General features: G+C 40.6%; 1 protein-coding gene across 1 annotated transcript in view; it reads right to left on the bottom strand.

Annotated features, from left to right (window-relative positions):
* LOC144686197 (uncharacterized) overlaps positions 1 to 16,624 on the bottom strand; it is a 170,546-nt gene that overhangs the window by 62,720 nt on the left and 91,202 nt on the right. Inside the window, exons 25-30 of the mRNA XM_078551295.1 lie at positions 14,643 to 14,696; positions 2,717 to 2,815; positions 2,194 to 2,247; positions 2,025 to 2,078; positions 1,298 to 1,351; positions 454 to 507 (exon numbers count right to left, since the gene is read on the bottom strand). Coding sequence (XP_078407421.1) covers positions 454 to 507; positions 1,298 to 1,351; positions 2,025 to 2,078; positions 2,194 to 2,247; positions 2,717 to 2,815; positions 14,643 to 14,696 — 369 coding nt within the window. The remainder of the gene's footprint in view (positions 1 to 453; positions 508 to 1,297; positions 1,352 to 2,024; positions 2,079 to 2,193; positions 2,248 to 2,716; positions 2,816 to 14,642; positions 14,697 to 16,624) is intronic.

Raw genomic sequence — 16,624 nt, 5'->3', positions numbered from 1 at the left:
CCAGGATGCCTCCAAATGCTTTGCAATAACAAGCAATTTTTCAAAATCACTTTTCCTCTGTAAGTTGGGTGCCTGGCCCTTTAAATAGCTTTGGTGCAGGGTCCCATTTTGAATCACAGAACTTGTTCTTTGCTGGTCGATGCACAAATCCATTCAATGGACCTGGGTGGTCCAAACTAGGGTCTCTAATGTCACTTCAGCCAACAGGGCTGCGTGATGTCAGCATGGCACACATACAGCTCCTTCTGGTGCTTGAAGTGACCTCCTGAGCAGGGTATGGGCACCCTCCTCAAGAGGGCATGCCACCTGAGCTGTGCCAGGTAGCATTGAAGATCATGTAGAGCCCTGGATGAAATTCGATCCCAATATTTTTGTGTTATTGATATATCAAACAAAGAGAATATTTCATTTGGATGAATTTTTTTTGTCATTTTAAATCAGATCTTATCTTACCTCATTGCCCGGCTTGCCAGATTCACCAGGAGGACCCGGAGTTCCAGGCAAACCCTAAAGCAATTAAATGTATCAATTAAAATCACATTCAGTGCAATTCAGTTATCACTACCAATGGATTTCATTAAACATATTTAATGACCAACATTTCTTCCACCCGTCTGTTAAGCAAATGCCTGTTTAGCAACAATTTTTTTTTACACTGAAATGTTGAACATGACATCTGTAATGAATTAGTTGATATTTTCTGAGCAAGATGGAAAGAATGACTTGCAATTATATAGCACCTTTCATGACCATCAAACATCCTAAATCTCTTTGCAGCCAATGAAGGACTTCTTAGAAGTCCAGTCACTATTATAATGTAGCAAACACAGCAACCAACCTGCGCACAGCAGGATCTCACTAACAGCAATGTAATAACGACCAGATAATCCATTTTAATGATGTTGAGTGAGGGGCACTGGGAAAACCACTCTTGCTCTTCTTTGAAATAGTGTCATATTGGATCAACATCCACCTGAGAGACTTCAGTTTAATGCCTCATCTGACAGTTAGCATCTCTGACCGTGTAACACTCCCTCAGTCCTGTACTGGAGGGTCAATCTAGCTTGTTCTGCTAAATTCCTGGAGTGGGACTTATTCCCACAACCTTCTGTCAGAAGTGAGAAGTGCTATCAATTGAGCCGCTGCTGTGACAAGATCCACAGAATGCAAAGCCAGGCCTGGTCAATTTATAGGATTGTGATGTTTTTAGATACCTATTTTACACTTTTTAAGCATGTTGTGCAAGGTCCTGCAATTGTACCATGGAATACTAACAAAATGGATTCATTCTACATACCTGGAATCCTGGAGGACCAGGAGGGCCTTGTTCTCCTCTGTCTCCAGCTTGACCCTGAGCAAAATGACAACAAAAAAATACATCAGAAGGGATGGTTTACTTCATGTAATATTTATAGTGAAGTCACAATTGCTTTCTTTGTAAAGGCATTAATAATTTCACTATAATTAGCACACAACTAGCTCCTCTAAAGGCCTAAAATTTGTCTGTAAATACAATATTGCTGAAACTGGTCTGCGTGTTATTCTTAGAAACATTAAGAGTTTATGTCATTGAAAAAAAGTTGAATGCACAATTTTGGCAAAATAGACCCTATCTGGTTTTGCCATGTTTTTTGAATATCAAGGTTCTGTATATATTCATTAAAAATAAATGCACAATTAGAAAAAATAATATTCTATCGCTTATTTCGTTAGGTCCTAAGAGGACAGCTATAAACATCATGTACTAATGTCCCTGGCATATATCAGTCTGAAGAAAACTACAACATCTAAGCTTAATTAAAATAACATTTATGAGAAGGCCATCATAGTAATTTGTTTAAAACAAAGATAATGATATCTTTTTTTCAGTTTTTTATTGCCCTATTACATTGGCGAGAGGATTATAGCTTTGATTTTGTGAATAGTGATTATCTGATTTCTGTTACGAAATAAGCATAGCATTTACCGAGTATGCGCATTCAAGGTACATGGGTATACAATCTCTTGCAAGAATTTATACTTACTGGTGGGCCAATATGACCTTGAGGTCCAGCTTCCCCATCTTTGCCAGGGGTGCCCTAATAAGATAATGGAAAAAAACAGAATCCAAAAATGAAAATGACCTTTATTTTTAAACTTTATGGAAGCACTTTGCAAACATATTCTGTAAATCATGAAGAATATTTTACTTACTCGCTGACCTGGGGCACCAGAAGGACCTTTCTCACCTGTCTTACCAAGATCGCCCTACAGTAAAAGTACAAGGATGTGAATAGAACTCACTAAAATAGATAAAGCACAACAGTAGTAACAGAGTGTTGCCATTGTAACATCACTGCACAGGCACATGGGGCTTCTGTTTTTGCTCTTGGGCTTCTTTTTCTGAGATTGTTATAACCCCATTTTAAAGATTCGAAAGTCAAAGTGCATTACAGGTTTCCACATATTTTTTTATATAATTATCAAGTTATTTAACAGGATTGATATTAATTGCGATTTTACTTTATGAACTAGCTGAAAATCATTGATTGAAAATGGTGAGCGACATGTCCTGACACACACAGCAAGCTCCCCACTGATACAGTGCAAAATCAGCCCTCACAAGATTTTTGGATTTGTATTCATTAAAGTTAATGACTGACTGGTGTGAAATTTAATCATGTAACTTTGTGGAATGCCAGCATAATCTGCATAGAATAACAAATTTCTTACTTACACTATTACCCCTTGGTCCTACTGAACCCATGGAACCAGGTGAGCCTCTTAGTCCTGTGGGCCCCAGTGAGCCTGGACGTCCTTCCTCACCTGGAGGACCCTGGTAACAGGAACAACGGAACAAATAAGAAACGTCTGGCTTTGATTGTGATGCAATCTCATAAATAACATGTGCTCTGTACAACTGGAATTAGTATCAGGATAAACAAGAGCCTGCCAAATAACATCTTTAGAATTTATTGACAATATTATCTGATTTGTTCTGGATAATATGGGTCAAAATATTTAATTAAAAATTTGTTCTCATAGAATCTTACAGTCCAAAAAGAGAGCATTCGGATAATCATGCCTTTGTGAACTATTTGAAAAAGTTGTCTACTTAGTCCTGCTTCTCTGCTCTTTACCCATTGCCCCTCAATCTTCTGCCTTTGAAGCTTCGAAAATCAAGAAAAGTAGTTCCAAATCTTATAATATTCTGTCTAACTCTGCAAACTGATCACTGACTGAATGTACTGGATGTCAACTGAGCTTAGGAAGAATGGATCATGAAACAATGAGCATTCCTAATAAAATAATTAATTTCCTTTCTTATGAAAGCTGGCAGCATATTAATAAGTTAACCGTTTGAAAGCAACATGATTCTACACTTCAAAAGAGGTGAAACTTTGAAACAATGAAAAACTTCAAAATGAAGAGAAGGAAAAAAGAAGAAATTTGGTATGCCACAAACCATCAAGTTCGATTTTCAGGGCCAGAGAGCCTTAGTACATCATTAAAAACCCAGCTACACCTCATTCAATAAGGTGTAACTTTTTCAAGGATTTTTACACTGATACTAATCATGCATTAGGGCAAGTTCTCATCAGTTCAGTGATTTCTATTTGATTACAGTCCATAGGGATTTCAACAGCACAATCTGTGGAGGAGCACAGAATCACCAACAGCAACACCTACATTTCCACATTTACCCTGGACTCTAGAAGTTGCCGTTAATTTCAGAGGTGTAATAACAGCAAACAATGATAGTTTTACCATCATTACTACCTCAAAATCCAGGGCAAATTTACTGTAATTTGTCAACTGATATCAGATTTTAGCAGAGAATACTTCAGATGTAACCCTAAGAGCATACTATTAGACTCAGAGCATACTGTTTATTGTTGCAATATATGTATTTCATCAAGTAGGTAGATTGTAGCCTCACATGGTGCCAGAACTGGACTAAACAACTTTACCAACTAGAAGGTAATAAACATGTGATTAACCTACTAACAGAGAGGCTCATGAATACATTTTTAGCAGACAAAACCCTATCTTCTCCCCTCCTGTGTTGAAGCCAGTGAATAATTCTGGAATACGATTTCATGGCATTCAGCAGCCCACCTGTAACTAAGTGTATGCATCATATGTATCTGAGCAGTTATATAAAATGTAGTTATGTAAGTGATGACGGTAATAAATCTCAAGACATCACATGAGAAAGGATTGAATAACATTGTAATTATGTGTGATAATATGTAAGCTGAGAGTCACTTCCAACAATGTAAAGCTCTAAAGTCCAGGAATATTACTCCATTTGGAAATAATCACAAAGCTTTCATGAGTTACTATGTAAAACTGCAAGAGCAGAAGGAAAATAGTTTGTTGGTCCTTTTGATGCATGCAGCCAAACAAGATGTGGATTGTCAATCTTGGTGAATGTCCATCCATGAACTTTCAGATGTTACGTCACACACTGACTGCCTTTCAATTTGTAACAGGAGAAGGATTTGACATTTCCTATTTACTTCTGATAAAGATTTTGCGTTAAAAACACTGACAAACATTTATCTTAAAATAGCTTTTGTTTGAGTGGAAGTTAGTGTACTCTATCAAAAAGAACAGCTTTAGCCTTCAGTGACAGAATTCTTTAAACAGTTGCTGACCAATACATGGCAGATAATTATGAGGGTAAACATGCTGAGAAAGTCCAAATAAAATCCATCTTTTCTAAAAATTTTGAAGGATCAATAGTCAACCATTCTGTTCTGTTATATCAGTGATTTATTTTCCAAAATCTACACATTTTCAGATTAACTCTAAAACATAACCAATGGACTAGATTTCCAATTTCCAGCAGGGTTACGATTGGGTGAGGGTGTGTGTTTCTGCTAAGGTGGATTTAAGTCCATCAATCACACTCTGAAGCCTAATGTAGGAAATGTGAAAGCCTTAAATAATTCCTACAGGATTGGTGTGCGAATGTAGGAACTTGAGCGCTAAGATAGACCACTCAACTTTTTATTTTTTAAATTATTCTTAGGGTGTGGGCATCTCTAGCTAGGCCAACATTTATTGCCCATCTCTAATTGCCCTTGAAAATGTGGTGGTGAGTTGCCCTCTTGAACTGCAGCAGTTCATGTAGAGTAGGTATACCTAGAATGCTGTTAGGGAGTTCCAGGACTTCGGCCTTAGCAACAGTGAAGGAATGGTGATACATTTCCAAGTCAGGTAGGTGTGTGGAGAGGGGCTTGCAGCTGGTGGTGTTGCCAAGCATCCACTGCCCTTGTCCTTCTGGGTGGCAGAGGTCATGGGGTTTGGAAGGTACTGTCAAATCAGCCTTGGTGAGTTGCTGCAATGCATCTTGTAGATAGTACACACTGCTGCCACCATACACCACTGGTGGAGGAAGTGAATGGGTGAATAAGGCCTTGGATGGGTGCTGACCGCCCTGGCTCCAATGGTGTCCAGTTAATTGAGTGTTGTTGGAGCTGCACTCATCCAAGCAAGTGGAGAGCATTCTATTACACCCCTTGACTTGTGCCTTTAATTGTAGATGGTGGACAGGCTTTGTGAGTGAGGAGGCGAGTTCCTCTCTAGAGAATTCCCAGCCTTTGATCAGCTCTTGCAGCCACTGTAGTTATATGGCTGGTCCAGTTAAGTTTCTGGTAAATGGTAACCCCCGAGATGCTAATTGTGGGGATTCAGTGATGAAAATGCCTAAGATGGTAAAAGGAGATTGTGAGATTCTCTTTTGTTGGAGATGGTCATTGCCTGGTACTTATGTGGCATTAATGTAACTTGCCACTTGTCAGCTCAAGCAATATAGTAATAGAATAGGCTATGTATACCAGTTATTCTGGAGGACCTAGAGGAGTACCCAGAAAAAGATCTGTTTGCTCAATGTGAGGAGGCGTGCACTCAAATTCAATGAGATAGAAGCAGTGGCAAGCGGTGCACACTATGGGCAGAATTTTGCCGTCGGCGAGCAGGGGGCAGGGCCCGCTCGCTGACGCATAAAATGATGTGGGATGACATCAGGCAGAACACCCGACGTCATCCCGCCCATTTAAATTTCAGGAAGGCGGGGCACAGCAAATTCAGCTGTGGGCCCGCCGACCTGTCAATGTTCAATTGAGGCCATTGACAGGATCATTTAAACAATTAAAGGCCCTGCCCATCCAACCTTAAGGTTGGGTGGCAGGCCAGGAGCCCCAGTGGGCATTAGAGAAAACGTGAAACCTCATCCACTGGCGGGATGGGGTTTCATGTAGGGTTTTCAAAATTTTAATGAAGTTATTCTGTAAATTATGAACATGTCCCATCTCATGTGACATTGTCACATGAGGGGGACATGTTAGGGAAGTTTTTTTTTCTATTTTTAATCTTTCAAAGTGGAAGCGATCTCCCTGAGGCAGCACTTAGCCTCAGGGAGATGTGCGCTCTTTCGTGCGCTTGTGCGAAAGAGCACACTCTCGCTTTTGGGGAATCCCCCCTGCCCACACAGGAAGTGCATAGCACTTCCTGTCAGACGTCACGCTGGGTGGGCCTTAATTGGCCCACCCACGTAAAATGGAGGTGCGGCCCACTTCTCCCGTGGGGATCGGCTCTCCGTCAGCCGGAGATTGGGTCGGGCCCGCCCGCCCGACAAGCAGAAAACTCTGCCCTATGTGTATGCATAATTGTTCAAGCCATAGAAACAGGAAGACTTTCTGATTACTCACTCTCAAAAACGAGTGGCAGATAGCACAACAATTAATGAAGGAATTATGTGCAAAGAGGGTGAAGCGTTGAGACTGTGCATCACAGAAAGAAATGTGGTTGTGCAGGAGAACATGAAGTTAATATCAACAGAGTAACACAGGCCTTTCTCAGCATATAAACATTGCAAATGAGCTCCATAAGAGAAAACCCAGAGTTGGGCAATTGATGTGTAACAAAAAAGGGTAGGAGAAAGATAAATCAGTTAAAAAGCCACAGCAAAAATTAATGCTGCAGTGAGAAAGAAATAAAAGTGTTTTCAGCATGTTCTGTTTTTATTTTAAAAAGGAAAAGGTATTTGGATTTTGTTTTATGTTTCTGAGGTTGTGTGTGAACATGTCAAGTTTCCTGACCTGCAAATGAAAGCCTGTCTTAAAATAAGTTGACTGTGTTATGTTTCTTTTTGGTGTCAGGACCACCCACTATACCGTTCACAAATCCCAAGCCTTTTAACTCTCTATAGGTTTGCATTTGATATTTGATACTTTTAGTGAATATTTTTTCCTACAGTTGTGTGTTGTTATAAGTTTGTTAATTGGTTGCTCTATTCCTTTTATTCTATTACTATATGCATTACTTTTGAGATACTTGAGTCATTTTAGAGCTGATTTTAAACTGTGCTAACATTGATTGGTCTTGTGATCTGGGAATATGACATAAAATTTGGCACTTTGAATTCGTAGCTCATTATAGGAATATTTCTAAGTTGCATGAAGGTGTGAATATGGTTGACTGAATAGATTCATTTCAGTTTATGATTGTTCACCCAGAATTAGGAAAAACACGGTATTACATTTTTAAGTTAAAGATACTGGTGTGGATTTAATTTGGCTAAAGCTTATTTGTGCAACTGCGAAAAACTGAATGTTAGATCAATTTGACCTTTTCAAAGTCATTTGTTTTCATAATTGGACTATAGCTGAAAATTGGCTGACTTGTTGGCAAGTAAGAAGCAATCAAAAAGTGTAAATTGTGTTGAGAAAAAAAATCAAACAAAACTAAACTATAATGGAATAAAGGAGGAAAAGAAAATATTCTGTGTCTTTTCTATTATTACAAGTTGCAGAATTATTTTGTTTTCAAGCTGTCTCTATTTAAAAAACCTGTGTGAATGTTTTCCCAGAAGGAAAAAACAGTAAAAATGAGAAATAACAATACTGGTCCAAACTGGTCTTGTATGCCTTAAAATGGAACACCAGTAAAAACTGGGAAATATGAGTACTGGTCCGAACTGTTTTTTTTCCTAATGGGTTGGAGCCCACAAGATGTAGGAAGTTCCATCCTCTTTTGTGCATTGGTGTTAAAGATTTTGTTTCACTGCGAAAGCTAGTTCAGTGTTTTCATAGTCACTTGGAAAGTTACTTAAAGGAAGTAAACGAGAATGACATCATTTACTCGGGTCTTTTTGGAAGATGCGCTATGCTGATTATTTTATTTATCTCTGTTGGCCCAAATCTTTCTGAAATAATCGGAGAGCACACATACAACAGAAGATATGTGTTAGGACCCTGCAGAAGTCTTAATGTGCAGACGTATGTGGGAATTGCCCAGGAAGTTTAAATTTCCAATGGACAATTCCCTGCTCTCTGGAACCCTGCGTGAATGTCTCCTACCCTGAGCTAGTGTTGGAGACTTGGGACAGATCAGCATGACTTACCTTGATAGTTACCCTGGGAATGTTAGGTAGATTAACCCCACAACCTGTTCCGCCAACCAATCCCCTCAACCATCTGGCTACCCCCACGAACACATGACCACCTCCGACCCAACCAGTCTACGCCCCAACCGGCTACCTGACTGCACCCCGCCCTCCCCCACCGCCCCCCACCACCCCCCACCTCCCTCCCCCCCCCGACCACCTGGCTACCACCGACCAGACCCAACTCTAGCAGACCCAAACAGACTACCCATCTCACCCACCCACTTACCCGTTAAAAGACTCAACCTTTGCATGTTTACCAGAATAAGGCAGCTAATGCTGTAAAAAGGGGCCATGCCCTCTCTTCCCCAACTCTACTGCGATTTGTTGGAGTTCCTGGAGAGTTGGTCCGCTGTCCATCTCTCTGACAGATCTGTTGGAAATTAGGGAGTGACTTCTGCATTGGAGTCCCACCCACCATTTTTAAAGGCCTCTGGGGTCGGCCTGACTCCATGAAAATCCAGCCCCCAATGCCTGTTATTGTTCCTATTTCTTAGCTTGTAGTTTAATGCAGTTTAGCCATCATTAAACATAGGAACATAGGACTTAGGGGGAGTAGGCTGGCTATACAGCCCTTCGAGCCTGTTCCGCCATTCGATAAGATCATGGCTGGTCTGGTTGTGTCTCGACACCACTTTCCTGTCAGACCCCCCCAAAATCCTTGATTCCTTAACTATCAAAAATCAGTCCAACTCTGCCTTGAATAAAATCAGTGACCCAGCCTTCACTTCTTTCTGGGGAAGAGAAAGTTCTCCTAATATAATGGCCCATAACTTCCAAGTTCTGGGGGGTATGCCAAAGATGCGCTGGGGAACCCCATACCCAACCCCACCCCCACCCCCACCAAAACTCCCCACATAAGGATTTCATGGCAATTGCCCGGGAAGTTCAACTTCCAACTAAACTTCCAATCGTCCTGTAATGGGAACCATCCAAAACTGCGATTTCAATCACAAAATTTGGATGGTTCTGACTGTCTTACAGCAATAAATACCCAGAAAAAGTTAGAAGAATTAAAAGAACTTCTAGCTTCTAAGTAAGTATTGTACCAAACCCCCAACACCCTCCCCCCATGGGACCCTCCCCATCTCCCCGACCCTCCACAGGGCCCTCCGACTACCCTCCCACCCCAACCAACTACACACCTGGACCTCCACGGGACACCTCCAACTACCCCCTAACTCCCCCATGCCCTGACTACCCCTCCCCACTTCCTGACTGCACCCCAACCCCCCGCAACTATCCTCCCCACTCCCAACTACACCTGCAAACACTGATAACTGCCCCCACCTACCCCACTGGCCACCCCCACTGACCACCCCTTGACCATCTGGCTCCTCCCGCTGACCACCCAACTCCCCCCACCGACCACACCCAACCACCTGACCCCGCCCCCCCACTGACCACCTCCAACCACCTGACGCCCCCCACTGACCACCCCCTTGACCACTTGACTCCCCCAACTGACCACCTCCCCACTGACAACCTGACCACCCCGACTGACCAACCCCCCCCACTGACCACCTGACATCCCACCCACTGACCATCTCGTCACTGACCATCCTACCCTGCACTTACCTGATACACTTACCTTCTCCCTGGCCTCTCAAAGTGGCTGGATCTTTAAACCTACCTGCTTTATGACAGCTAGTGCCGTAAAAAAGGGGTCGTGTCATACTTACCTCCAACTCATTTGCCCTCGACACAAGGCCTCGGGAACTCACTGCACAACGCTGTTCTCACCCGGCCTGAGTCGGAAGGTCAGGTGAGAAAGGTGCGGCTGCACTTCAGGGTAAGTAACTAGGAACAGAGAGGCAATCCGACTGTGATTGCCACTCCATGGAAGTTACGGGTCAATTTATTCAGATTTCCAGCATCCCACAGTATTTTGCTTTTGTATTAAAGCTCTTGTTGCTATTAGGGACGTTTGAAATAAATTTTCCCTTTAGTCCCTCTCCAAGTATCTATAGGCCTTACCTCTTAGATGCACTTTATAATTCCAATAAAAGCCTCATTTGTAGAGTACACAGGGAATATTGTATTATTTCAATTTGATGCAAGCAGGTTCTTGCACTTGTGACAATCAACACACACACCACAGGGTTGTAATCCAAACAAATATGAAGAAAAATAAAAAACATATGACAACAGACAGGAGTTTCTCATATATTACAAACGACTTCCCACCATTCATATTTTCCCACTTCCTGCATATTTCTCTCAATCTCCTAATTGTTCTGCATATGTACCAGATACTTTTGAGGGATTATATCTCAGTTTATCACCGATTTTAGGCTAAATGAAAATTGGGTGCCCAAAAGTAGCCTTTTGGAGGACCCCTGCTTCCTTTTGCAATTGGTTTTTCACTTGGGTCCGTGTTTTGTTATGAAACCTATAAGGCATGGCCTTCTTGTCTCCTACCTTCATCTTGTAGAGAGTTTATATGCAAACAGCCCCATTGTCCAGATAGAAGTAAGGCCTAGGTCTCTCTTGTCTTTATTTCTAGCCTGCCTTTATGCTATCTTTGTTCAGAAGTGAACAAATACCTATAAGTAAATCCTAACTTACGCAGCATTCACTTTAGTAATTCGAATAAAACAGAGCATGAAATGATAGCCTAGCAAACTTAATATTAATAACCTAACAAATTTTTAATATTGACAAAAATGGGAATTATATTTGAGCGTTGGTTGGTATGTATGACTACATCCAAGGATGATAAAAGGTAACAGTACAGATGGCTTCATGTAGATGGTTTCATGTAGGTAGGGCTTTAATCTAAAAAGGGGGAGGGGCTGGCTCAAGTGAGAGGATTATATAAATGCGAAGAGAAAAGTCAAAATCGCAGAGTAATGTAGCATTCTGGGTAAAGATAAGCAGAGTGTGACAGGAAGGGACAAAATGTTTGAAGATAATAGTGCATCAGTGAATAAAATTAAACCAGGAAAAATGGTAAAAGGTAAAATTAAAGGCACTCTAGATGAATGCATGAAGCATTCACTAAAAGATGGACAATTTAATGGCACAAATAGAAATAAATGGGGTTGATCTAATAGCCATTATAGAGAGATGGTCACAAAGTTGGTAACCAAAATATTACAGAGTGCTTGATGTTTCAAAAGGACAGTGGGAAAAGTTATGTGGGTGTGGCTTGGGGATGGGGGTAGCCCTAATATTAAAGAATGACATAAAGACAGTAGTGAGGAAGGATCTTGGCTCAGAAGAACAGGGAGTAAGATCTTTATGGGTGGAGGTAAGAAATAACAAGGGTCAGAAAATGTTGGGTGGGAGTAGTTTATAGGCCCTTTAACAGCAATCATACTATTGGACAGAATGTTAATCAAAAACAGGAGGAGTTTGTAACAAAGACAATACAATAATTGTGGGGGACTGTAACCTTCATATAGACTTGACAAATTAAATTGGCAGTAGTAGTTTGAGAACTCAGCAAGAACATGTGAAATTTGTACTAAAGTTGAAAATATCTATTTTTGCTGTTCCAGGGGCCTTAACCCGCAGGATGGAAGCCATATATTTATACAGCAGATGTAAACATTCTTGAAGGGTGAATGAGATTTGTTTAAGTGTCATGATCTGAGGTTAATTAAATTTCCAGCCCTTTAAACATGAGAAAAACAGGCTGCAGCTACTAGTTAAAGTTTAAAAAACTACTTTAGTTGGCAGGCCACCTGGTGTAGCTAAGAAAAACCCATTACCATCTGTTCCTACAGTTTCAATAGAGTTTGTTGTTGACATTTCTCAATGGCTATTAATACAGCTGAGGTCATTATAGATTCTTGGCTGAGTTTCAAAAGCTCAAAAAACACATCTCAGCATTGTGGGAGCTGAGTTTACATTTTGATTGACAGTTTAAAGAGACTATTAAAGAACTAGATATCTGGTCTGGTTACTGAATAGAACTTCGTTTTTTTTTGTGACAGATTGACTGAGTGGATTTATAATTTTTGAATGGGTTTCATGAATGAGAGTTTTTATTCTGTATAAAGTGTGTGTGAGCTCCATTAGATTATAAGTTTTTTTTTCATCTCCACATGGCTCTTGATGTCTGCCCATAGTGGATACTGTGTGAGTGGCTATGGAGGTGGCATGGAGGTCTGAGTTGACATGGAGGTGACATAGTGTATGGGTGAGCATGAGGAGTGGGGTGTACAAGTTGGTACGGAGGAGCATGGGGAGTGGGTGGGGAGTGAGGGGGTGTGAGGGGTGAGGGCAAGAGGGCCTAACAGCTTTTAAAACATCTAGGACAAGGTCCCAGAAATCTGAGGAGGGCCTTCAAACAAGCCTGCCTCGGCATTCGTCCTCCCCTGTGGCCACCTCTGATCTGCTTCAGGGGTCAGTGGGCCAAACTTGACCCTGTCTCCCCAGAGCAAAAGTTGCCGGTGATGGGGTTCATTATATCAAGGCAGGTCTGCCGATTCCTGACTCAAGCTACCTGCATCGGTAGTGAAAATCCAGCCCCATCTGCCAGGCAATTGGTAATCAGGCACAAATCTTTGGTTATTGTGGGATTAGCAGAAGAAAATGACAATTTTGAGATAAGATGCCATTAAAATGCAAGAAGTGGCACATATGATGAAATAACCACTAAACGTTGAAGCAACCATGAACATGATGGAGATGGTGGCCTGGTGGTAATGTCATTGGACAAGCAATCCAGGCTAATGTCCTGGGGGACATGGGTTCAAATCCCACAATGGCAGCTGTTGGAATTCAAATTCAATTAATACAATCTAGAATTAAAGGCTAGTCTCAGTAACGGTGGCCATGAAACCATCATTGATTGTCATAAAAACCCATCTGGTTCACTAATGCCCTTCGAGGGAAGAAATCTGCCTCAACCAGTTTGCTAGTGATGCTCACATCCCATGAAAGAATATAAAAATAAGCAACAAAAGGTATGGATGTGCCTAAAGGAACCAATCATTAAAATGCTCATGGGAGAATCACAAAGGAAATGTGAATACAAATAATGTCAAACTCAATTCCATATCTAGCTTTAGCACTTGCAGTTGGTTAAGGCTGACAGGTTCTTATCTAATGGAAAGAAGTCCAACAGACTTGGAGTAATCATCGCTTTGGTCAACACGGCAATTAAAGACTTCTTATTTAACCAATGTATTGGCTGTTAAAAAAAGATAATCTCTTTTGGAGGTTGTGCACCCATGTGTTTTTTTTAATGTGGATTAAAATCCATGAAGTCCAGTCTAACACTCAATGTAGGGAATGTGAAAGTCATAAATAATTCTTACAGTAGAAGAATGGCTTTGATTTAATTGGATAGTGTTCCTCCTGTTCTAGTTTTAAAACAAAAAATGAACAAAAAGTTTGTTTATCAAAGTAGTAGGTGCATAGAGGGTGTATATTTTAAGTTTCCTTTAGATAAATAATCCTTAACTATATCAAAGAGCACCTGCCATAATACCAGGTAGTGTTTCCATGAGAAAGAAAAGAACAATATAGTGATCTATTGACTGTGCCATCAAAGCTTGAGAATGCATTCAGAATCTAATTCTTTGAAAAGGTTATGGAGCAAGTGTTCATTGAAGTGGGAACATTATTATTCTATGGTTTTCACAGATCCCTTTTCTTCTTTCAGTACTTACTGCTTTATAGGAATCTCCTGGCCAGGCAGTAAGCATGAATAAATATCTGAACCAGAAAATGCCATCAATCAGCAATAGTTGGAGTTTTTTAGTTTATCAGTTTTTGTTGTTTCATTTTCCTAATAATGTTGCTATGTAATTTTTGTCAATTTAGTTAGCAATTTCAGAATTCCAAGAGGCAAAACATCATAGGGCATTATACAGAAAGAAAATTAAACTTGACTTTACACAATGCCATGTTAAGTACCCCCGGGTGAGTTGAGGCTTGCTTCACAGAACCTCTCAAAGTGCTTTACACCTACTTAACTACCTTTTATTGCACTGCTCATGGCTTCCATGTGTACAAATGCCGCAGCCAAATTGTACATAACAAAGACCCCACAAAAATAGAATGTCTGTACTTAATGGTGCTGGTTGAGGGAAGAATGTTGGCCAAGGCAATGGGAAGAAGTCTTCCCTCAGGAATTATTAAAGGCAAGTATAGCAGCGAGTAATGATTCAAATAAAATAAAATAAAAATAAACCTCATGATACTCTGTGGATCATCATTCCCTTCTAAATCATGGTCTGATCTGAATACATACCGTAGCTCCAGGTTTGCCTTCTGCACCCATGACTCCTGGGTTTCCTGTAAGGCCCTAGAATTAAAAAAAAAACTTATTACATCAGTTTATTGGTTAAAATTTACTATTAAAATATTCACTGAAATGTTGTAACAAAATGCAGCTGAAACCTATAAATGTGTGACTAGTTTGCCAATAACAGTCACGTGCAATATAACTTCTCGTCCAAAAGTAATAATGCAGAATTTCATTATTTTAAATATATTTATCACAACCACTCCTATTTCTCTCTGATTTCAGTGAATATATTATTACTAGGAGTTAATAAGACTCATTACTTGATAAAATTAACAAGCAGAAGTTAATTTGCAAATTCTCAAAAGTTTCTAATTAAAAAAAGACTTGGCTATACCGTAAAGGCATTCATCTATGCCAATTAATCTGATTCTCTATGTTATTAGTTTGTATTCCTTTCTTTAATCAATTATTGCTCACTATCCAGGGCTGAGTCCAGAACTAGGGGGGCTGTTTTAAAATTAGGGGTCACCCCTATAGAACCGAGATTAGGAGAAGTTTTCTTTCTCAGAGGGTTGTGCAACTTTGGAACACTCTGCCTCAGAAGGCGGTGGAGGCGGGGTCACTGAATATTTTTAAGGCAGAGGTAGATAGATTCTTGTTAGGTAAGGGAATGAAAGGTTATCGGGGGTAGATGGGAATGCAGAACTTGAAACAAAAACAGATCAGCATGATCTTATTGAATGGTGGAGCAAGCTAGCAGGCTCGAGGGGTCGAATTGCCTACTTCTGCTCCTATTTAGTATGTTCGTATATATGTTTGTATATGATGGTATCCTTGGACTTAATCCTCCTTCTCACATCGGAACTCTCCCTCATCCCACAGTCTCTTCTGATTTGCAAGCTACAGGTGGTGTAAACGTGCACCTCTTAATTTCATTGCTTCCCGACATCACAACCTCATCCTTGTACTTTTTTTCCTTTTAGACACTCAAGAGGTGCAAACTGGCCATGCAGTGCTGGAACAGCAAGGAGACAGTAATGATGAAGACATGGTGGAGATGAAGAGGGTCTCCAGCCTAGCCAAAATGGCACCAGAGCCCTGATTCCAGAAGTCCCACCCCCAAACCCAGCGGCCACCATTTTCGCTGGGGCTGTCAGGAAGTAGAGGGAGATAGGGACAGGTTGTAGCTTGCGCATCTGTGGTTCACGGAGGCAGGTGCATATGTAACAGTGCAGCCTTCAAACAGATCCAATTTTTGCTAGTGGGATGTCCAAAACATGACTCGTGGGTTTTACACTTTTCAGGAGAAGGTCTCAAGCTGCCATAGTTATTTGGATGGGTAGGGTACCCTTTTAGAGATGTAGGGTACCCTTTTCAAGGGGTAGGGCACCTTTTTTAAAAGATCTAGGATCATAGAGGTCAGGTGCCTTTTGGGAGAGGTCAGGTACCCTTTGGGAGAGGTCAAGTGCCCTTTGCAATTGTTAAAATTAGACATGAGTGTGCATAAAAAGTGAATAAATGCATTGAAACTGTCAAGCTCTTTGGAACTGTGAAGCTGTCAAGGTATTTAAATCTCCTGGTCTTTAATTTTTTTTAAATTGCGATATAAAAGAAAAATCAATGCCTGCTATTTCACTCTGTATTGGCATAAGTTTGAGCGTTATCATCGTAGGATTTGTGCTGCGTGACTAATTTCACAACCTATCATTATCACAGTACCTGTCAGTTCACTGTTTGATTGACAGCTCCAAGTGGTTATAAAGTCTTTGATGTGGAGCAATGAACACAAATGCTTGTTTTTGCTAAGCACATGAATTAAATGTTTGATTCATAAGGGCTTAAGCACTTGAATGAAATGTTTTTTATAAGGATTATGCAGTTGAAGGAATGTAAGTATAGTGAATGGGTTTTTTATGAACAAAGCTGTTTTCTTTAAATAAAGACTGCAATAGACACAACTTTATTTTATTCCATCTCAGTATGAG

The sequence above is a fragment of the Cetorhinus maximus genome, chromosome 11 (genome assembly GCF_964194155.1).
Source record: "Cetorhinus maximus chromosome 11, sCetMax3.hap1.1, whole genome shotgun sequence".
NCBI lineage: Eukaryota > Metazoa > Chordata > Chondrichthyes > Lamniformes > Cetorhinidae > Cetorhinus > Cetorhinus maximus.
The sequence above is the reverse complement of the archived record's forward strand: the minus strand, read 5'-3'. Positions and strand labels throughout refer to the sequence as shown.